Source organism: Pezoporus flaviventris, unplaced genomic scaffold (genome assembly GCF_033815535.1).
Source record: "Pezoporus flaviventris isolate CSIRO_AGI_PZ_B2104156 unplaced genomic scaffold, CSIRO_AGI_Pfla_v1 ptg000073l, whole genome shotgun sequence".
Lineage (NCBI taxonomy): Eukaryota > Metazoa > Chordata > Aves > Psittaciformes > Psittacidae > Pezoporus > Pezoporus flaviventris.
The window spans coordinates 4,949,857-4,972,940 of NW_026892621.1; the positions used below are offsets into that span (position 1 = coordinate 4,949,857).

The window sequence follows — 23,084 nt, forward strand, 5'->3', positions numbered from 1 at the left end:
TGTGTAATATGTTCTTTCCATGATTATGGAAAACAATAATCTGGCTTTCCCTTGTTTGTTTATTTTTAAATTATAGCTAGTAATATCTTCTTTTTGACATGACATTAAGGAGTACTGCAGTTAAACACTTGCTGAACCAAAATAAGTCAGGTTTTTCAATTAAAATGTCATCATTTAAGCCTTGTGTTTCTCTTCTCTGTCAGTTCTTTCCCTTCCTTGAATGTCATCTGAGCTCAAAGGAGAGATACAGGCACAGTTTTGCTGTATTGGAGGGAAAAAGGATTGGTAATATTTTATACTTTGGATGTATTAGTGTTTAAAAAATAACAAGTCACAGGAGACTTCACACTGTAGCATTTTTTTGTCCTCACCCCCAGTTGTAACCTTTAATCTGTATTTCCAAGATCTGGAGCTTAAGTTCCTCCTGTTTTGCCATGAACAGAAGTGATATTGGAAGATCCTTGCTCATTTTTTACTCTTAATTAACGCTTGTACTTTTCCTGTATCATTTCTCTGCCAGGGGTCAGTGTTCACCTCTGCAAAGCGCAGTTGGCATTAGATGTATTCAACTGCCAGAGAATGAAATACAGAGGAGAGAGCAAATAGTATTTTCAACCAATTATGCTGGGGATAGTTTTGGTTGGATCATAGAGACCTGATCCAGCGTGACCTGCAGTGCTGAAACATCCAAGCATTCCATGGGCATTAATTCCAGTGCCAGGAGCTATGTGTGGGGAGGGAGCAGGAGGTGTGAAATGGTTCCTCCTTTGTTCATGAAGTTCTCCCTGTCCTTTCCTTAAGGCAGGAAAACTGGCTGTTGAAAGAGGCTGGGCAATCAACGTGGGTAAGTACACATGCAGGGCACTGAGTGACACTTGAAATAGCATGGTTAAAAACACACTGTTTTCATTTAGCACGATCTGTATTATAATAGTAGAAAGTGACTGGGTTGTGTTTAACTAAATTTGATTTTAAAGATAAAAAAAATGAGAAAAGTGCTGGATTTGTTTTCTCATCTACTATCACCCTATTGCAGTTTTATAATTACAACATGTTTTTGAAAGAAAAAGGAAGATAATGGATAAAGATAGTGGTATTGTGTGTATGTATATCTATATATCTATAATGAAAGTGTTTTGATTGAAGTAGTGCAAAAGATATTAAGGTAAAATGTTTGGAGTAAATATAAATATTTCAATAAAATCTTTGATTTCAGTAAATTATTTTATAATTTTCATAGATTTTATCATCAGCTATTTTATGTTATAGCACTGAAGAGACTGGTGGATATGCTGGAGAGCAGGGCTGGACGAGGTAGTGTCTATGTGCAGTTTTTCCTGAGAAAGACTTGAATGAACAAATTATGAAGAAATTACATGAAATTAAATTATAGTGACTATAAATGTGGTCTCCTGCTTGCAGCAAACAGCAATGCAAACTCAGGAAACTATTGAAGCAATAGCTTGTGTTACTTGACTCATAGCTGCTTGTTTCCATAGAACTCATCAATTTTGGGGGTTTTCCATTATTTCTTGCATCTTCTGCAAAGTGAACATCCAATATTAAAAGTTAAATAGACATTAAAAACTAAGTGCAAGGCCTGTCGTACTTACTGATATATAAGTGAGCTTGTTAAGTTTCCTGCTTAGATACTGGTAGTGGGTTTTTCAGTAAAAGGTTCCAGTTTATTGTATAAGAGGTATGTCTGGGAGGGGGAGGCCCAAGTACTTTTTTTCCTGTAAAGAATGTGTGTGATTGTGTTGTAAAGAGGAGTACCTAAAGTTTCTTCTGGTCTGAGCGTTTGCAAAAAACATCGTGCAGGTGATAACACCATAGTGCTTAGCTTGGTGGGTTTGACCTGGTGTTTAGCATGGAAAAGAGCCTTCCCACATGTCCTTCCCACCTGCCCATAATGTTTATTTTGTACCTCCAGCATGCCTGGAGAGCGGAACACTCATGGTGAAATTCTCTTTGTGTTACCATAGAATCATGGAATGGTTTGGGTTGAAGTGACCTTAAAGCTCATCCAGTTCTAACTCTCTGCCATAGGCAGGGACACTTTCCACTGAAGCAGGTTGCTCCAAGCCCCATCCATTCTGTCCTTGAACATACATTCATTCCTTAGTTCTTAGGTTAGTTGCTAGATGAAAGGGCAGCTCGTTTGCCTGATGCTCACTAGGCCACACATAAGGTATGTACAGAAACCCATGAGATGTTTGTGTTGCTGGCAAGTGTAGGGGTGGTATTTGCTAAAGGAAATAGTATGTACCATGTAAGTGAGCTCCATCTCTTTGCAAAGACCAAAATGTTCCTTAGTATCTAGCTTTTCATCTCTCCAACATTTTTGTGTCTAGGGGGTGGTTTTCATCACTGTTCAAGTGACAAAGGTGGAGGATTTTGTGCATATGCTGATATCACACTGGCTATAAAGGTAAGAAGTGCTCTTAACGCAGTACTTCCTACAGTTTGTGCAAATGGAAAAAATCCATATAAATTCATAAGGACTAATTTACATCTTAATAGGAGAAAATAAAGCCATCTATAGATGGGTTGGAATAGGAAAAAGGTGTGGTACTTGATGCTGCAGAACACAATGTGCGGTATTGTGAAGTGGGAGGGAAGAGTTGCAGGGGTCAGAATTCTGAATGTAATTATGAACCACTACAGTTACATTAATAATGTCTAACTGCAAAAACCCACTCACAATCAAGCCAGATTGACTTATAATATCCTCACTGATAATTATCCCAGCCTTGCAGTTGAACCTGAAAATCCCGCATTAGTTTCAGTGGTTATAGTCAAGACGAATGCAGACAGCAATTTTCTCTCTGAATCAAGCTGCACTATACAGTGCTCAGAGTGGTTCAAAATCATGAATAAAAATGTGAATGTCTCCAAAATAATCACTGACTGTGAATGAATACATTTGGTATTTAGCTGTTGAAAGGCTGAAGCAAGAGACTTCTGCAATTAGGGCTTATTTTTATCAAATGTACTATGGTATATTTGTATACTAGATTATTTATAAAGTATCAGTAATAATCAAACATAAAAAGCTCTAATGATTGCAGCACACTACATGACATAACATCCTAATTTCTGTATGTGGTAATTTTCAGGAAAGAAATCCAGTGTTCTGTTTTCCTGCCATCAAAATACAGATTGAGAAATTAAAGCGGGTGGCAGTTTGTACAAAATCCTTGGGGTTTACCATGTCTGTGTTAAAGATAGTAACTTGTCAAAGCTAAGACTCAAGGAATTCAAAAGCATTTTTTCTTCACAGACTGGGATAAGAAATGAATCCTGTTACTAAAAGTGGCTTTAATGCATACAGTCCCTCCAGCAGCTTTGCCTAAATGGTGGAGTTTATGCTTATACAGTTGGATGCCATCACAGTGGGGTGTTTTTCCCTCCCTGCCAACAAGCCTCACTTGTGCTGTCATTGGTGTCCCATGAAGTGAGCTCCTTGATGTTCTGGGGCATGGGCAGCGTCCACTTCACCCTGTCCCAGCCCACAGTTGTTGATGTTGCTTTTTCTATGTTGTTGCTGGTTCCACTCCAGCCTCTGACAGCACCAGTGATCAATGACATCGATCGATCAATCCGTGACAGCACCAGCGATCAGCTTTATAACCCCCAGTAGACCTGTCCTTTGCTGGCTTACTGGGTGAGGTGCAGAGATGGACCTGCTACCCCTGTGCAGAGCCAGCACTGCTGCAGCCGGGTTTGTTACCCTGGGCCACCAGGCTTATGCTTCATAGAATCATAGAATAGTTAGGGTTGGAAAGGACCTTAAGATCATCCAGTTCCAACCCCCCTGCCATGGGCAGGGACACCTCACACTAAACCATCTCACCCAAGGCCTCGTCCAGCCTGGTCTTGAGCACTGCCAGGGATGGAGCATTCACAACTTCCCTGGGCAACCCATTGCAGTGCCTCACCACCCTAACAGGAAAGAATTTCCTCCTTATGTCCAATCTAAGACACATCTTTGATACTATGTTATGTCTGGTACTTTGTGTTCTTAAAGACACATCTTTGATCCTATGTTATGTCTGGTACTTTGTGGGAGATAGATGAGTAGAAATCTCTCCTCTCTACTGACTTGCTCTGCAGGTAGGCAGATACCTGCACAGATGACTGTAAAATACATGTTCCATGCGTTTCATCTGGTGTAAATATATAGGGTTTTTATTGTATGGCCACAAAAATGACCTTATTATGTGAAATAACCAGAGCTTTTGTCATTACATATATTGGAATCATTTAGCTGTTTATTCAGTGAATGAAATGAAAAGACATGCAGTACATTCAAATCAAACCAGTAGTATATTGGGCAAGCTTCAAGCCCTCAGTTTAATCTGTCACCCAACTTCATAACTTTCTCCATCTGTTTCTTTGCTTATATATCCAGTTCCTATTTGAAAGAGTACAAGGGGTGTCTAAAGCCACAATTATTGATCTGGATGCTCACCAGGTGAGTACCTTACCTCTGTTCAGTGCTGCAGTTGTTTTGCTTGAAATACAAGTGTTTGATAAATACCATTTTTTCTAATAGTATAATATAATATCTAATGGTATAAACTGTCAGCTTGCGGAATATAGAGATAATCATAGATGATGGCAGCTGTGAACAATTTAGTTGTTAATTAAACTGGTCCAAAAGGCTGGTAGGCCAGTTTAATAAAATTAAACTGAGTTGTAGCTCCATCATGTGGCTAGATGTAGAACTGTTTTAGAGTGGCATGCGCAGGCTGCAGGGTAGATCAGTATTCCAGAAGAAACAAGAACCTTTTAAACCAGAATTACAGTTCGTTCAGCATGCGTGATTGTTGCAGCAACCTTTGCAGGGGATGAATTTGACCTTCAGTGTTTTAATAGGAAGCCTAGCTTCAGGCTAATGAAGTGAAGTGCACATCACTCTTCACCTGGTAAAGTGATTTACTGTGGGCACGGAGAACAGATCTCATCTTCGGTAGCATTTCCAAAATAAATCCTGAAAGGAGGGAACTGGTATTTTTAGAAAAGCAGTTAATGCACCATACTTATGTCCAGGCTGAACCATTGAAGGTAATTTATTATGTGTAAATAAAGCATTTTTAAGCATTTAAGTTCCATGGAACTGAGGAAGCTTAAAGGCTGTAGTTTTCTATCTTCTGTCATTTCTCTTATCTGCAAGTTAAAGCATCCTAACATTACCATTAAATAAGGACAGATTATGCAATAGAAAGATGCTTTGTGTTTGTGATTCTCTTCAGCCACCTCTTTCAGGGTCTGGATGTGTTTGTGCTTCTTTGGGGTGTTTTATGTGTAAGTTTGTTTTGGTTTTGGGTTTTTTGGGGGGTTCTTTAAACCTCCTTGGAATATATTTTGATTTTCAGGTCACCTCAGTCTGCACACTAAATAACCCATTTCTTTCCTTTCTTTGGGGAATAAGAGGTGTGGGACGTACTAGCTCAGAAGATCCTCTCTGAGCATGCAGATATTCACGTCTTGTCAGTGGTCCAGCTCTTGGTGCATTGGCAAGTTTCACCTTTCATAGGGAAACGGTTCTCCTGGAGGCTTTCATATTCCTGGGTTTCTGTTCATGAGCTCTTTATTTGTAGAACAAAGGTGCTGAAGAAATAAGCAGAAGTTGCCATTTATTAGGAATTCTGGTGCTTCCCAGGAACTTGAATTATGCAACAGAATTCCAAAAGATACTATCTGTGGAAATGTCTGTTTCTATAGTTTAAATGAAGTTCTCTGGTGGGTAGGGTCCGTGATGCTGTATGAGACACTGATTTCAATACAGTCATCATGGTGATTGCTGTGAAAAGATGATTTTTATACTAGTGGGAAAAAAAGTCTAAATGAGAACCCAAAGCATACTGTTTAACTTCAGGCTCCGAGTTTTCTCTTGAGCATCCATCTTTTCACCCAATGCAGTCTTTTTGTAGGGAATTCCTGGTGTTAAACAATATGCAGAACTGTTGGGTCCTTAGTATTTGTAATTTTTCCAGGGATTACTTCTCATTAAGGCTTGAATTATCAAGAGCTGTAGTTTGCTTTATTTATTTATGAATCCTTGTACAAGAATGAGTATCCCTACAGCAGCTGAAAGTGATGTGTGTCCTCCATCCTTCCCCCAGTTGGAAGAAGAGGGATCTATTTAGTGGTCACAGTTGCTTTTGTGATGATGCTGAAGATAATTAACTTCTAATCTTCATTTATTTTACTTCTGTGTGCAGTGAGATCTGTGATAATACCTTCTCAGAGATGAAAGGATGTTGGTTTTGATAAAACCTGCAGTCTTCAGACTGATGCTATCAAAGGCCCCAGAGCTCTCTGCCTCAAAATAACCTTCAAGACTATAAACAGGAAAATGACACAGGAGTTTTAAAGATTAGATCTTTGTAGGCTTAATTACTGTAGGATTTGCAGCTGATTTATTTTTGTGCTAGTTTGCTAGGAGTAGCTAACTGTAAATTTCCTTCAGGGAAATGGCCATGAGAGGGACTTTATGGATGATCATCGCGTCTATATTATGGATGCCTACAATAGATATATTTATCCAGGGGATGGATTTGCTAAACGTAAGTATGATTGAAAATCATATTCCAAAATGCTTTCCTGCAACAAGGTTAATTAGATATTTATTTTTGAAAATTGCACATTGAACATACGATTTTCAGTGATGACTGTGGTATCTCACAACAACGTTAACACTGTAGTGTTCTCCCTTCACTCCTGGAGTGGATTTCTGGAATGCAAGGTGTGGGTATGAGGTGGGTTTTGTTAGCAGTCCATTCAAAAGCTCATGCTGCACTTAGAACAGCGAGTTAAATAATCCTTTGGATTTAAAGATAGCTGTTAGAATTTAATCTTTGCCTTACACTAAATTTATAAAGGAATTCATTAGGGATTGACTTACACTGTGTAAAAAGGTTTTATGTTTTGAAAATTCCTTAGATGTTGTCTTTGCAGTAGAACTTGTTTTATAAGCATCCTGAAAACAAGATGAATCTGAATGTGAAACAAGTTCAGAAACAGAAGGAAGTCACACAAACATTAAGAGCTGGTGCTTGATTTTATTGCTGTTTATTTATTCCTACTGTGACTTGCCCATTGTGTCTGAGACCTGTCACCAGTCATTAGTGGGGTTTTGATAATGGTTCCTTGGAATGCAAAAGCCCAAAGTTCATTTGATCTTTGATTCTGTAACGCTGTCATTTATAGCAGGCTTAATTTGTGAACTGAATCACAGTTTATTGGGGGAGATATTGTTCTGCTGCTGAATTCCTCAATGCTGTTGTCATTCTGAGAAAACTACTTAATTGGGATTCTTGGCACGGATTAGGTGCACTGTATTCTACTTTTAACTAGTAAAGAGTTTAAAAATGGTAGTATATGTATTTCAAGGCATTAAACTGAAAAATGACATTTAAAGCACATCATGTCTGTAAGCAGACAGATTGAAGCAAATGAAGATTTACTTTTTTTCCCTAACAAAAGGATCCCTGTATTCATATATCAAATGGCAACAATTTGAACAGATGGATTAAGACTAAAGCAGAGTAAGCCCTTGTCAGCAAATGTGAAGTACTGAGCTCAGCCCTCTCCTGTGCAGCTGGGAACATGAGCATTCCCTTTGCACAGTGAAGCACGGGGCACAAGGCTGTGGCCAGAGGCACGTGAATATGTAGTTTCTTATAATTTCCAGGTGTTTAAATAGGCGTTCAATGGCTCAGTCCTTCAAACATGGCTACGTGACCAGATGAAGGTGAGATCAGAGAGGGCATCTGTTTGAGGGGAGGTAGAAGTTGGGCCTGAGAGTTTGAATATTTAGGTTAAACTCTTAACAGATCACTGTCTCCCTGGCCTTCCTGCACATTTTATTACAAGAGTCTCTTCTGTACTTTTTTTTTGCCCCATGCACTTATTAGGGGAGAAAAAAAGAAGTAAAAATATGAGCCAGCATTGCCTAGGGCTTAGCCATAACAGTATTGAGTGCCTAAGGGGAAGTAGTTTGGAATTATGCAGATTTTGAGGAAAAGAAAGGAGAAAATGCATGTTGGGAAAAGCCTGGATGAAGATTCACTGAGGGGTAAGCATAAGAAGTTGACAGCTGAAAATGAAGTTCCGGCCTTAGAAAAGTGTTGCTGTTGGTCTGAGTGTCGTTCTGCAGTTGTCAAAGCTGTAGAAGTACACTCACTAATGAGCAAGAGATGGACAAAAGGCTGTGCTAGTTCTAACTGCAGACCCATTGCTGAGGCCATCAGTAGTCCCTGATCTGGGTAATAACTGATTGCTGCAGTTCTGTGTCTTGCGATGGGAATGAAGACAAGACCTGCAGAGGCATGCAGTCTTATTCATGACGCTGAACTTCTTAATGGCTTCATCAGAACAACCCTGAGTTGCTGCCCACACTGATGTGTTCACCTCCTCCTCTAACGCATCTGCAGCTCGTGGATTCTTTACCCTGAAGAGGTTCTAAGTGCTGTCCAGGGGAGCACAGCTGTGCAGGCTTATATGGACATTTATGTAACTGTAAGAAAAGAATTCAGGAAAAATATCACGGAGAAACAATAATCTTTGAAACTAATGTTGATGCAATAAAATAAAGAAAAATGCTTCACTGATGTTGAACAAGGATACAAAGCAGGGAAGAGAATAAGTAACCACCATTCTGTGTCATATGCATTCATGCACTATTGGTGGGTGCTGAATCCATGTGTAAGATGTAAGACACCCATCACAAAATTGAAAGCATAGGGTATGGTGAGGTAGAATCATACCTTGAGACACTTCTGGCATAGGTTTGATTAATTCAGATTGAGTTACACAGAGCCCTGTAGAGGCACCCAAAGCTAGGCTGCATAACCTTGGGCTTCCTCCCTCTACCTTCTCAACCCTCCTCTTCTAATGCTTTATTATAAGCATTAGAAATAATTTGATTTAAATTAAGAATGGGTATTTGCTCTTCTGGTAGGATTACAGGGTAAGAACGTTAAATGGAAAATGCTTAGGGCAAAGCTGAATCTTGTTAGACATTCATAAAGCAGTTCACATGAATTCGTGATCCCTTACTGGTAAGCTTTGCATGTTGTGATAAAAATAAAATATCTTAATGATTTCTCAGTGATACTTATCTTGTTTTTTTTCTACCAACTGTTTCCTCTGCAATAGCAATTCAGTGTTTTCTTCCCCTTATCCTTTATTTAGGTTACTTTTAATAATTTTCTTTATGATTTCTTTGCTGATTGGTAAATGGACTTGTACATCAGCTGCTTTTCAGTCACATTTCCTCTTGTGTCTGAGAGATTCCCCCCCTCCTCTCCTCCCCCTGCATCTGATTTTCTCTCTTCAGTGGAATTTTTTCAAGGTCACTGTGCTTACATTTGCTGGGGAAGCAAGCACTTGGATAAGTTTCTGTAGCTCAAGGTTCTATGAAAATACAATGCATCTTTTCCTCTTGCTTACCTCAGTCTTGCATTTCTTTCAAAGCAATGCTCTGTTTATTGAGTGACATTGAAACGATTTCTTTTTAGGTGCCATAAAACGCAAGGTGGAATTAGAATGGGGTACAGAGGACACAGAATACCTGCAGAAGGTGCATACTCATGTGGAAGGAGCATTAAACGAATTAAGACCTGACATCATTGTTTATAATGCTGGGACTGATATTCTGGATGGCGATCCATTGGGAGGACTTGCTATTTCACCTCAGGTTTGTAGAGCACTAATGTATCTCCAGACTTTCACTCCTCACTAGATATTGAAGGCAGTCCTGAGAGTGACTTGTGACAGTTGTTAGGTGAAGGTAAGGGGCAGAGTTTGCATTAAACCAGTGCAGATACATATAGATACATCTCCCTTGCTCTTTCACCATGTGGTTTTTTGTTGTCTCTTCCTGACTCATAATACTTCTGCTCTCCAGGGTGCCTGCATCTTCTCTCTAAAATACACTGATTTTGAACATCCAGGCTAACCAGAGACGCATATATTTTTACGCTTCATCTGACCTGTGTTTTTCCTGTTTGGTTGGTTCTTTGTTTCTTTTCCCCTCACATACCCTATTTTGTGATGTACTTCTGTCACCTGCTTCCAGTATGGCTCTTACAATTAATTTTCTCTGTAGCACTGCCAGCTGTTTTAAAGTGCTCATCAGGTATCTCCCAGGTTAGCAATGCTGGGCTGCCTGTCTGTGTGCTCTTAGCAAATAAACAGATCTTTTTCCCCTGTTTCCTAATGCTTTTTTGCACAGATACCATTACCCTTTCTCAGTTCCGTTTACTTTCCCCCCTCCCCAGTTTGGTACCAGATACAGATTTTGGTTTATTCTGTATGGCTTCAAAGGAATCTTCACCTTCCAGGGTCTACTTTTCTCAAAATAAAAATAACTTACAGATCTTCTATTTCCTCCATTTTTTTTATGCTGCTTTCTCTGACAGCTCCTCAGTTCTGTCTCTCTCCTGTTTCCGCATTTGGTGGAAACTCTTTTAGTGTCCACGCATTCAGTATAGGAAACTGCTCTCTTGCTACGTGAGCTCTTGGGTTCCCTTCTCGACGAGCCATCACTCGATCAGTTCTCATATTGTTTTGCAGTACTTTAGTTCTCTTGCATAGTTTTTATGGGTTTCCTTATGCATTTCCTCAGCCATACCATCTGTCACGGAGCAGCCTTTTCATTGCTGACGGCCCTGATGGAGCCAAGGTGGGACCACTTGGGAGCTGCTCTGAATCTCCAGGTTTTGTTTCCTTGGCTGTGTAAAACTGTCTCTAAGTAGAAGGAAGAGCTGAGTGTTTCCGCTTGTTTGGGTTTGACCTTGTAAAGGAAATGACCCAAGATGTTCAGTTCTCATTTGGTGGAAGAGAGCTTTTTTGGAAAGCAGTGGCCACCACGAGAAACAGAAACTTAGTGAAGGAGAATACCTTAAGGTGTGCCTTTAAAAAAGAAAGGGTTAAAATCCTTCCCTTGCAGAAGGAGCAGTGCCAAGAAAAATGAGAAATGAGTTGCTGCAGCTTATAGAGAAAGACAGAAGGTAAGGATTGGGGAAGGAAAGGTGAAATGACTCTGCTGGTCACACCTAGAGGTGCAAGTCAGAGTGCCATTTGTCTGCACACTGATGGAGCAAAGGTTTCTGTAGCTCAAGTGTTTGTTTTCTGAATTGAAGACAGGGTTTCTTGTTGCTCTTGGATCTTGTTGGCTTAGGTGTGAATGGCCTGTTTCACCAATCTTGAAATTCCAGGCTACTGGAAACGCTGAAACTGAGCATTGAGCCTGGGTAATTCATCTTGTCAAGGTGCATTAGTCCAGTCTTCACTCCTACAGTTGTGGTCGTCACTCATATTCTAAAATCTTGCTGCAGTGTTAATCCTATTCAGAAGTGTGTCACCTGAGAGTTCTCTCTATGAGTGATAGTTTCTTGGTGCTTGAGGCCAGAAACTCCCCAGAAAACTCGAGGTGTTGCAGCTCAGTCCTTCTAATCTTTGTAATGAGGCTGTTGTATTCATCTGCTGGTTTTTCTTTCACAGAGATGCTGCAATAAGCCCATGTGTTTTCCCCTCGGTTCTCCCAGGCTCAGGAACTAGAGTTGTTGGAGCAGGGATGAGGCAGTGAGGACCAGTGTGCTGTAATGTTTCCTGCACCCACTGATGGTTCCCAAGAGATGCACAGTAACTCTGTTACTTCCTTTAAAGCTCTGTTCCAAATGCAGTTCTTTGGTTTCCTTTGTCTTTATTTTTCAGTTGTTATTCCTTACTCCCATTGTTGTTCCGCAGGACTGTGTCAATCTGTACAAACCCCATTACTGCTCCATGGTTTTACAAAATACGCTTGTCAGCTGTGTTGGAATTTTATTCTTTACCATTTGTTTGTGGTCTTTTTCAATGGCAGGGTAATATTTCTTTATATTTACAGCCTTCCTGTAAGCAGTGAGAGTAGTGCTCGTCTTCATTGTGTAACACTTTGGCTGCTGCTTCCTCATTTTTTTTATATTTGATTGCATTTGAATCCCTTCCCCTTCTCCAAGTTCTGCAGCTATTTACATTTCAAGCTGTCCATTGTAAGCTGTTGTCTGTTTTGTTGTTAGTCCTTTTTTGGTTTGTTTTTTTTTTTTGAGACGTTGTAATGGGTTATTCATGCCAGCTGTGGATCTGCAGCTCTGCTTTTACTTTCCACAAAAGCAGATTTGAATTCTGTTCTCACTTATTTCTGAATTCTCTTTTTTTCTACATGTACTTTTTGAGGGCCAAGAGACTTGAACTCTCCTGTATGTGTTCAGTGACAGTCATAGAATCATAGAATAGTTAGGGTTGCAACGGACCTTAAGATCATCCAGTTCCAACCCCCCTGCCATGGGCAGGGACACCTTACGCTAAATCATATCACTCAAGGCCTTGTCCAACCTGGTCTTGAACACTGCCGGGGATGGAGCATTCACAACCTCCCTGGGCAACCCATTCCAGTGCCTCACCACCCTCACAGGAAAGAACTTCTTCCTTATATCCAATCTAAACTTCCCCTGTTTAAGTTCTAACCCGTTACCCCTTGTCCTGTCACTACAGTCCCTAATGAAGAGTCCCTCCCCAGCATCCCTATAGGCCCCCTTCAGATACTGGAAGGCTGCTATGAGGTCTCCACGCAGCCTTCTCTTCCTCAGGCTGAACAGCCCCAACTTTCTCAGCTTGTCTTCATATGGGAGGTGCTCCAGCCCCTGATCATCCTCGTGGCCCTTCTCTGGACTTGTTCCAACAGTTCCATGTCCTTTTTATGTTGAGGACCCCAGAACTGCACACAATGCTCCAGGTGAGGTCTCACGAGAGCAGAGCAGAGGGGCAGGATCACCTCCTTCACCCTGCTGGTCACGCTCCTTTTGATGCAGCCCAGGATACAGTTGCTTTCTGGGCTGCAAGCGCACACTGAAGCTGGCTCATGTTCATTTTCTCATCAACCAACACCCCCAAGTCCTTCTCCTTGGGCTGCTCTGAATCTCTTCTCTGCCCAACCTGTAGCTGTGCCTGGGATTGCTCCAACCCAGGTGCAGGACCTTGCACTTGTCATGGTTAAACTCCATGAGGTTGGCATCAGCCCACCTCACAAGCGTGTCGAGGTCCCTCTTGATGGCATTCCTTCCCTCCAGGGTATCAACCGAACCACACAGCTTGGTGTCATCGGCAAACTTGCTGAGGGCGCACTCAATCCCACTGTCCATGTCAGCGACAAAGATGTTGAACAAGACCGGTCCCAACACCGATCCCTGAGGGACACCACTCGTTACTGGTCTCCAGCTGGACATTGAGCCATTGACCACAACTCTTTGCGTGCAGCCATCCAGCCAGTTCTTTATCCACCCAGTGGTCCATCCATCAAATTGATGTCTCTCCAATTTAGAGACAAGGATGTCGTGTGGGACAGTGTCGAACGCTTTGCACAAGTCCAGGTAGATGCCATCAACTGCTCTACCCCTGTCCATCAGTTCTGTAGCCCCATCATAGAAGGCCACCAAATTGGTCAGGCAGGATTTCCCCTTAGTGAAGCCCTGCTGGCTGTCACCAACCACCTCATTGTTTTTCATGTATCTTAGCATGCCTTCCAGGAGAATCTGCTCCAAGATGTTGCCAGGCTCAGGGGTGAGACTGACTGCTCTGTAATCCCCCGCGTCATCCATCTTCCCCTTCTTGAAAATGGGGGTTATATTTCCCTTTTTCCAGTCGTCGGGAACTTCACCTGACTGCCATGATTTCTCAAATACGATGGCCAGTGGCTTAGCAACTTCATTCACCAGCTCCTTCAGGACCCGCAGATGGATCTCATCAGGACCCACGGACTTGTGCACATTCAGATTTTTAAGGTGGTCTCAAACCAGTTCCTCTCCTACAGTGGGCACAAGGTCTTCAAGTCCAGTACTTCCTGGTCAGCAGTCTTTGCTATTTTTAGTTACATACCCATCTCTATTAGTAAGAAATAATCTGGAATTTATTTTTCTGGATTTACTGTTGATTATATCTGCAACTCTTCTTCAGCCGTGGATTCTTTTAGTATTAACTACAGACTTTTATTAAAGACACTGGAAGCTTATACCTCAGCTACTGATTGTGAGCATGTAGTCTGATTTGGACTCTTGGTTCTTCTGTAGGTCTGTGAAATCTTGACCAGCTTTTGTCAGAGGGTGCCAGGCAAGTTGAACACAACCTAAAACCACTCTGAATTCAGTCTTTCTTGGCCTCAATTCCTCACCTGTAAAATAGAGTGAGCATTCCTTAACTTTGCACTCAGGTTAGATGTTATGGCCTTTGAGCAGGAATTCTAGGAATTAATACTAAAGACTTTTGTCTGTTGTCCCCTCTAAAAACAAGTCAGGGATTTTTTATTTGCCTTTTTTTTTGTGTGTGTTTATTTTAATGATGCATGTAAGGCAGATAACAGGACTTCTAAATGGAGGTTTTGTTCCTAAAATGTAAAGCTTCATCACTTATGGAGTAATACTATAATACTAATAATACTAATACTATAAATCCATAAGCCACAGGCTAGAACTGAAATATATTCATACAACTTCTTTTGTACCGGTTGTACACTTGCAGGGAATTGTGAAGAGGGATGAAGTTGTGTTCAAGGCTGCCAGACGCCGCAGAATCCCAATCCTGATGGTGACATCTGGGGGCTACCAGAAGAGGACAGCGCGGATCATTGCTGATTCCATCCTCAATCTGCACAACCTGGGGCTTATTGATAAGGAGCTAGCAACCAGTGGAGCTGGAAACCCTAAGGTAGAACAGATGATCAGAGACTCTGTTAAAGACTTAACGAACTTGTCACTGCAATGACAAGTTACTAGATTTTAGGACACAGCTTCCTGGTTTAGGAGCAGGGATTCTACACATCGCTATCAGGGTTAATAAAATGTATTGAAAGAAGACTCAACTTGCCTGTAAAATAATGCAGTAAAGATATAATATGCAGTCACAGAATAACTGTGTCTAACTGCTGAAGCTATCTTGAGCAAAGGAAACAAATCCTTTTTAGCTAATTGAGACATATACTCAAGGGTACTGTCTTTCAGTTTATAATATTACTGTAGATAGCTTTAATTGTTTCTCTTATTGTTACGGGTGGTCTGTTATGTTGGAAGAACTATGCAGTTAGTATCCAAAGACTGGCCCTATTTTGGATGTTGCAGTTTGGATTGTGATGGGGGAAATACAGGCTAAACCTACTGGCACTTTTTTTTTAGATACTGCATTTTATTTATTGCTTTTAAAATTGAAATACTGTTATAAAACAAGTTTTGTGCAGGCTTCAACTGTCACTTTAATACTGAAGTTAAGTGCAATACTATAAAAAAGTTCAGTTGGTAGGCTTCGAAGCCATAGTATATTAGAACAAATAGTTATTAATTTATATTTTGTTATTGTTGTTGATAGTGACTTAAATCCTACTTACAAACACCTTGAGAAACAGAATATGAAATGCCTTTGGCTGCTTATGCAAATTAGCCAGAAGGGCTCAGTATTAACACTCTGTTTTTTGCCTCCCTCAAAATGAGGCTGGCATATAAATAATGCTAGGTACTATGCATTGTAAATCACAAAGTAAAGGATCTACAAGGAAATGAAGACTAATTTTAGAGCTCTGAGAATTCCTGCCAAAATCACGTTGTAGAAATACAGGGTACCTTTTGTTATTGCCAGCTTGTTGTGTAGAAACGAGGGAAGAGGAAAACTGAGTACTTGTTTTTTCCCCAAGTAGTGCTTTATTTTTCACTTGTTCGGAAAGTGATGGTACGAGCAGTTGTAGTCACAGCTGGTAACCTAATTGTTCATATTTACAGATAAAAATACAGTGAGTCTTCTACATTAAGTTAATGTGCTAACTTTATATAGGAGCTTCTAGGAGGAGATGGGAACAAAATAGTGTATTCTAAAGCAAACTCAGTACACTAACTGTAAAGTTCGGTTTCATTTAAGTTGGTATTTATTGCATTAGGCACTGTTTGTAGCATTGGGTCATAAATGTACTGAACTATGTATTTTGCAAGACCTTTTTAACTTTCAGATATTGACTGATTTGTAGTACAGGTTTCACATCATGTTTAGATTTGAACCTGTGAAGGAACACAACTATTTTCCTTGCAGTAGAATTGGTTTGTAAGCTATTTAAGGAATAGTTCATTCTAATTAGAGTACTTACCTCACGTAGTGTTAATTTTTAGATTGATGGGGTTTGTTAATTGTAAGAACATGCACAATTGCTATAAATATCTGCTTTAAGATTTGACGTATTGCACTAATCTTGAGTTGCAGCACTGTTATTAAGAAGCACTTTTAAATTTCTTACTAGAAGGACCATCAGAGTACAGCTAATGTCAAGGTTTATTTTTTCTAGACTGTCTGATGTTACTGAAAGATGTTATTCTTTCATATAATTTTTATAAAATTATAAATTACATTTCTATAACCTAAACCCTGTCATCGTACCATATGGGCTTTTCCAAAACATCTTTTGTTTGTGTTAACATGTTTATATGGTTTTCCCTCAGTGGAGATTAAAATGATGTTGAACAATGCTGACTGACTTTTCACTTTGCATGTATTTGCCTGTCAGAAGCTTTGAATGGAACTTACTGAAATTGAATGGAGCTTATTGAAAAGATAGGAGGATGTGTTTTTCATACTTAAAATGTAACTGAAACTGCAGTGAGTCTTAAGGGTGAACAGTACAAGTTTGTCAACAGGCAGATGACACTTGAGCTTGGAAGTTTTGTATCCAAATACTTTTAAGATGTTATCATAAGGGGTCAAAGTCACTTTCTATTTCCAAGTTATGTCCCATTACCCATCTTGTAATTCCTATTTCAAGTATTTTATTGCTACAGGTATTAAACTCTAAACTAAGCTTCTGTTAAGGCTGCAATAGTCTCTTATAAATCAGTATCTTTTAAGCGAGCTAAATGTTTGCAGAAGAGCTGGTAGCTTTCAGAATCACCTGGAAAGTCTGCAGTTGTTAAACAACAGATGTACTGACTGCACTTTCCTGGCAGAGTTAGAATGGGTAAACAGGCAACTCCTTCATATTTTTTCAAGATGTTAATTCAGTGATATTTGACTTGGTTGCTAATGTGTAGAAATCAATCTTTTGGCTCGTTGAAGATAAATGTGTACTGCTTTTCAAAAAGAAGTGGTGAAACTGTTTCTAAGTTGAATTTAGACCACAGATGTTCTATGATTCATAGTTAATGTACTGTTATCATTTGGCAGAGTTTTGGAACGCAAAATCCTGTGTAAGTCTGCTGGGAGAATGCCATGGAGTGGCAAATATTGTGGGGAAAAGATGTCTTGTCTTTCGGTTCTGTTCTTTCTTAATTGCAGTTGTGACCCTAAAATCCTCCCGTCACAGGAAGCAGTGTTTCAGAACTGATGCCCTAACATGCAACAAAAAGCTGGCTTGAAGAAAGACCTAGTAGATTTTTTCCTTTGTAATAAGACATAAGTTTTGATTCAAAGTACTTCAGAAATGCTGAGGATCATTCAATAGCTTATAGTTAATGTACAAACCTGCATTTCTTGCTAGTCATCCCTGTGTGAAAGATACTTAAGAAACAAACTGAAGAGGTGGTGGTTTGATCTATTTGATCTGACAGTTGGCACGTCGAGCTTCAGGCTCCCTGGCAGTTGACACACAGGATAGAACTTGGCATTCAAAACACTGGGTGTTGTGGTTGTAGTCTTACACTCACTGAATTTTTTAGCTTTCATCTCTTTCATGCTGAAGGTAGAACTTTCTCTTTGTTTGACTTTGTGGGTTTTTAACACCCTGCACTGTGAAGTCCCAGGCTCCTATCTTGAATGCAAGAAAGAATTTGGGAAATGCCCAGTGTCCCACAGCTGTGATTCCAAAAGGAAAAGCAACCAAAAAACCCAAGGAAAATTGGAAGTCATGAAAATGAATTGGTAGACAGCTTATTGTATGGGGAGCAGGTAGTGCGTATGTTTGGTGAATAATAAATGTCTGTGCTCCCAGGTTCCCTACTCCTTGCTGTTTCTCACAGCTTGAGGAACCTAATGACCCTGAAACAGCTCCTTGGTACCTTCTGTTCCTGCTACCAGAGTAAGTTGCCCAGCAGTGCTTCTGTGTTCTCTTGCACATACCAGAAGGCACACAGTTCTTGTCAGTGCTGGCCACATATGTTTTTTGTGCTCTGTGAAGTGACACTTTGGAATTCCTTGTACTTTACAAACTGTACTGCACCACTGTGTCCTACAGGCAACAGAGCCACTCTGGGGAGAAGAGTCGCTGACAAATCCAGAAGTTACGAAGTTAGTAATCTTGGATGTAGGCTTTGCTCACACTGTGCTGCCAAGGAGCTGAAGGAGCTTGCTGGGTTCAGAAGCTGCAGGGTCTGGGATCTGTTGCTTGTGTGCTAAGCCAGTTTTTGAATAATTGAAAGCATTTTTCTTTCAAGAAAACTGCAGTCCCCTGGTGAAGAAGCGAGTTCACTTCCTGTCTTTGTGCAACAGAGGATGATCTTCCATATACCCCTGGCTTGATTCTGAAACGGAGAGCATATCAGAAGCAATAATAGAGGGCCTAATTCTAAGTATTAACTTGCTTTTAACTGAGCATGGGTTATGTATTCCCCAGCCATTCCAGAAGCAAGCTTGCAAGCTGTTCACTGTGTGCCAGACTTCAGCTTAGACTGCAAACAGGTGTGATTTTCAGGTTTTTAGTCTTTCCTTTGTCCTGATGCTTTTGGTAATCTCTTAGATTTTCCATCCAGTGCTCATCTAATTTTCCCTTTTTTATTTTACCCTTTATGCAGGCCATTTTGCTACAGCCACTCACTTTTTTGCCTAAGTTCAGTGGAATTAATTCCTTCAAAAAAGAGCTGTTTTCTGGTAAGCTGCGTGCAGGCCTAATTCCTGTTACTGGGCCTGATGCTCTCCCATGGCAGTGAGAACTGGAGGTTGGTTTCCCTCGCTGCCTCACTCAGTGCAATGTGCAGTACACACCTGTAGATGATCTTTAGCCCGAAGCAAGTAACTCCTGCCCAACTTTCCTGCAGGATTTTGAACGTGGGAGGATGCAGCGCACGCACATGGCACTGCCTGCCTAAGCTCAGTTCAGCATTCTGTGGGAAGTCAGAAATGCCATTTTGATGGAAAAGATTGAGGGAGCATAGGAAATGATTGTGGTGAGGCTGTGGTTCTGACTTACCCAGCCTGGTGCAGTTCTGACCTCCCCCCCAGCAGCTTCCCTGAGATGAGGCCTCTGCTTTGAGATCGGTTAAGTACAAAAATAAAGAGACTGACATGCCCATCCTGTATTACCATCCTGCAGTATTGTATTTTGCCAGTGCAGTGGCCTGTGGAGCCATGGCACACTTCCATAAACCATTTCCTCTCTCAAAAGTAACGTTAATTAGTTAAACTGTTGGTTGTCAGATGTAAGGTTAGTTATATGTTTCACTAATAAGATCCAAACTCTTGTTTTATTTTGCAGTTGAGAGGAGATGTCCTTTAAGCTTGTCTGGTACTGATTATTCTGGAAACGCATGTTGGATTTATGGATTTAAAAAAAAAAAGGAAAATTAATTCAAAGCCAACCTAAAATAATGCATCTTGTCTTTATGGTGTCTTAAATTTAGCCCTTAGTAGAGCTATACCAGATTGCAGTGCTTTGTAAGAGCAAAGAGATGTCTCCTGTCTTGTACTTTTGACACCTAAGAAAGATTGTTGTTAGCCCTGTTAGCTTGTCATTTGTTCTGGGTGGGTTTTGCCCTTGTACTTGCCACAGGTACAGAAGAGGGCAGAATAGATTTAAAGTCTGTTTAGGTCTGTAGCAGAGATGAGTCAAGGAGACTGAGAGTTTCTGAAACAAGAAGCTGGAGCCTGCTCTGCTTTCCTTGCATGAGGCACCAGAGCTGCAGCCAGCAAGAGCCTCTCTGCTTTTTGTGTGCATTGGGTAGCATCTTTCCTGGTATGTGAGTACTGGCATATTTATTTGCTGCTCCCATATGTTGTGTGTGCTCTGGCTTCTCTCTTTCTTCATTCTCTCCTAGTCTCTCCTGTGACAACCATCCACCAAAAGTGTCACCAGGAGCCTCCTGCTGTCCTGTGCTGATGACCAGGACTTCCCCAGCGTTGGCACTGCTCTCCAGCCATGGCACAGCTTCCTGCTGAGTGGTTTCCACTTCATAGAGACCTCTGGCTACTTAGAAATTCTCAGTCTCAGGGCTTAGTGAACTTCAGGCTTACTTGCTTTGGTCTGGGCTACGTCAGGGTTTGGATCTTGCATATGAGATTTTCAGAGATGGGTGTGCCAAGGCAGGCTCTGCATGTGCGCCAGAATCTGCGTCTGTGGCAGGTACACACAGCGACTTCTGTTGACGGATGTTTGTGTTTAGGGTACGCAGCTCAACAGGGCCCCGCGTCAGGAAGAGGTGTTTGATTGCTGCCTGAGTACAAGTAATTCATAATAGCTTGTTGAAGAATGGAAACAGAGTCAGATTTTAATTTGATTACAAATGCAAACAGGTTGACAAACATCAGAAGTAGATTCATTTCATTCTTCCTGTGAGATGACTAAAAACTGGTGTGTCTTAATTTCTGGATGGTTCTTGATTTCAAGATACTGTGATTGTCTTGGAGTACTATTGTAAATTAGATGAGTTAGTCTTTGCCAAGACTACGTCCTGTCATAGTCACAGAAGTGCAGAGGGGAAAAGGCAGAGCTGCAGGTGCTGCGATGCGAGTTTGAGCACAGCACTGCTTTGGCTTAGCAGAGGAAATAATGGCATAATAAGATGCTTGTTGGTCTGTGGACGTAAGCAGGAGGGTGGAACTGTAGTAGGTAAGTGGTTCTACAGTTCCTCATTCCTATTTACTTTTCCCAGAAGAGTTAAAATGTTATTATTTGCAGTCCATGGGAGAGGCTGATCAGGAGCACCCCTGAGCACCAGCACCCAGTTCTGGTCTCTGCTCTCCTGCATCTGTTTCAGGTAGCCCTGTGAGATTGCACAGTACTCTTCCTATCCAGGAACTGAGTTCATAAAAATTCCCTAAAATACTGTTAGAGGATGTGCTGAGACCATTGAAGTTACAAACAGAAATATGGATGAAATGAGCCTTTTCTGGGTGAATTGTTTCAGCTTCGTGGTCGCTTGCTCTGAAACTGATTCTGAGGTTAATTGTCTTGGCCACTGTTCCTTAAAGTTGCCTTTTGATCACCAAAAAAACCCAACCAACCAGGCAGAAAAAACCCCAAGCTAAAATCCAAACCCCCCCACTTCTGGGCAACTTTGTGTTGGTGCTAAATGTATCACAGGCACTATGAGAAAATGCTTTCAGGAGTTTTATTTAGGCATGCAATTAAATAATACACTTAAGGCTGTTGCTGCCACATTAAGACCGGAGAACAAATTCTATGAACAGAAATTAGATGTACTCACAGCCCAAAGAAATATTCTGTGATGAGATTATATAAGATTGATGATTATGTTATGAGATTATATATAAAGCCAGACTAGGGCTTGATGCCATGCAGTTGAACAGAACTGGCAAGCAATAAGTACTGAAAATCAAAGAAGTATTTGAGATGGTAGAAATAGGCAGAGCTCTATAAAAGCAGTCTGAGAAGGAGACAAGCCAAACCCAGCCTTTCATTCTTTCTAATCTGCAGTCCCACCAGCTCTGTAACTGATATTAATCTTTTGTCTCTTTGTTACTGTTTCTAGATATAAACGTGGTGTCACAAAGACGCAGTTTTAGAGTGGAAGCCTTATTTAAACAGTGGTGTTGATATCTGGAGGGAAAATCACCCCAGGTTTGCTTCCCAGGTGATTCCCTCCATTTCCTCCTTATCTTAGTATGCTAATTTATGGACATGTCTCGTAGTAAGACACTAAAGTAACTCTTCCATATAACTCCAATAGTGGGCAAACCAACCAAGGTAGCTCAAGCCAGCTGTCCTTGTGATTCCTTCTCTTTACTGTTGATATTGTTAGAAAGCTTTAAGAGTTCCCAGGTAAGAGTTATTCCCAACTTGCCAAGAGCATTAAAAACATACCTGGAGTGTTTCAGACTTGACACTGATCTGTAGGAGAGATGCACATTTTACCCAATCCTTAATTAAGCACAAGTTTTACAAATAACACAGTAAAAAGTGTATTATGCAAGAAAAGTAAGTACAATGTGCAGTAGGAAGAGAAGTCTTGTATTTTCTCTAGCCTGCATTCATTTACTCTTTAGGGAGGAGAATACTGAAACAAAACTGGTGAGTGATGGATGTTCCACGGTCCATCAAGATTTCCCACTGTTAGTTGTTGTCCTGGGTTCAGCAGTAGCAGTCATGTTTCTCCTCCTTGGTAGCTGGTGCAGTGCGGTGTTTTGACTTTCGGCTCGGGAACAGAGCTGATAGAGATGTTTTGGTTTGGCCAAGGACTTTGTGAGCCTCATGCTCTGCCAGGGAGGAGGGGAAGCCAGGAGGAAGCAGAGACAGGACACCTGACCCAAACTGACCAAAGAGGTATTCCATACCACAGCACGTCATGCCCAGGATGTAACTGGGAGTTAGCCGGAAGGGCTGGGAGACTGCAGGGTTGGAGGAGGTATCGGTCAGAGCTTGGTCGGGCTTGGGGGGCGAGTTATCGGTCAGTGGGTGGTGAGGTGTTGTATTCTCTTCCCTTGTTATTTCCTTTATCATTATTATCATTGGTGGTAGCAGTAGTGATTTGTGTTATACCTTAGTTACTAAACTGTTCTTATCTCAACCCGTGGGAGTTGCATTCTTTTGATTCTCCTCTCCGTCCCTCCGAGAGCAGGGGGAGGGCAAGAAAGGGGGGGAAGTGAGCGAACAAATTACCTGACTGGGTTTAAACCAGGACAGTTCTTTTTCTCAACCCTTCGTGCCCCACGTTGGGCGCCAAAAAGAACTGTCGTGGTTTAAACCCAGTCAGGTAACTTGTTCACTCACTCCCAGTGAGTGGTGCCAAGCTGACAACAATCAAGGTCCGTGTTCGTCTCCCCCCCCCCTCCCTGCACCGGGGCTCTCCCTTGTTATTTTCCCTTATCATTGTTTTAGCTGATAGTAGCGGTGGTGATTT

General features: G+C 41.1%; 1 protein-coding gene across 4 annotated transcripts in view; it reads left to right on the forward strand.

Annotated features, from left to right (window-relative positions):
* Positions 1–16,550, forward strand: part of HDAC11 (histone deacetylase 11) — a 31,913-nt gene extending 15,363 nt beyond the window's left edge. For 3 of the 4 annotated variants that reach the window (XM_061472996.1, XM_061472994.1, XM_061472992.1), the window contains 6 exons: positions 802–844; positions 2,355–2,431; positions 4,415–4,477; positions 6,479–6,575; positions 9,531–9,709; positions 14,569–16,550. In XM_061472996.1, the coding sequence (XP_061328980.1) occupies positions 802–844; positions 2,355–2,431; positions 4,415–4,477; positions 6,479–6,575; positions 9,531–9,709; positions 14,569–14,811 (702 nt within the window). In that variant the 3' untranslated portion in view covers positions 14,812–16,550. The remainder of the gene's footprint in view (positions 1–801; positions 845–2,354; positions 2,432–4,414; positions 4,478–6,478; positions 6,576–9,530; positions 9,710–14,568) is intronic. The other variant, XM_061472995.1, reaches the window with a different exon arrangement.
* Positions 16,551–23,084: the final 6,534 nt, after the last annotated feature.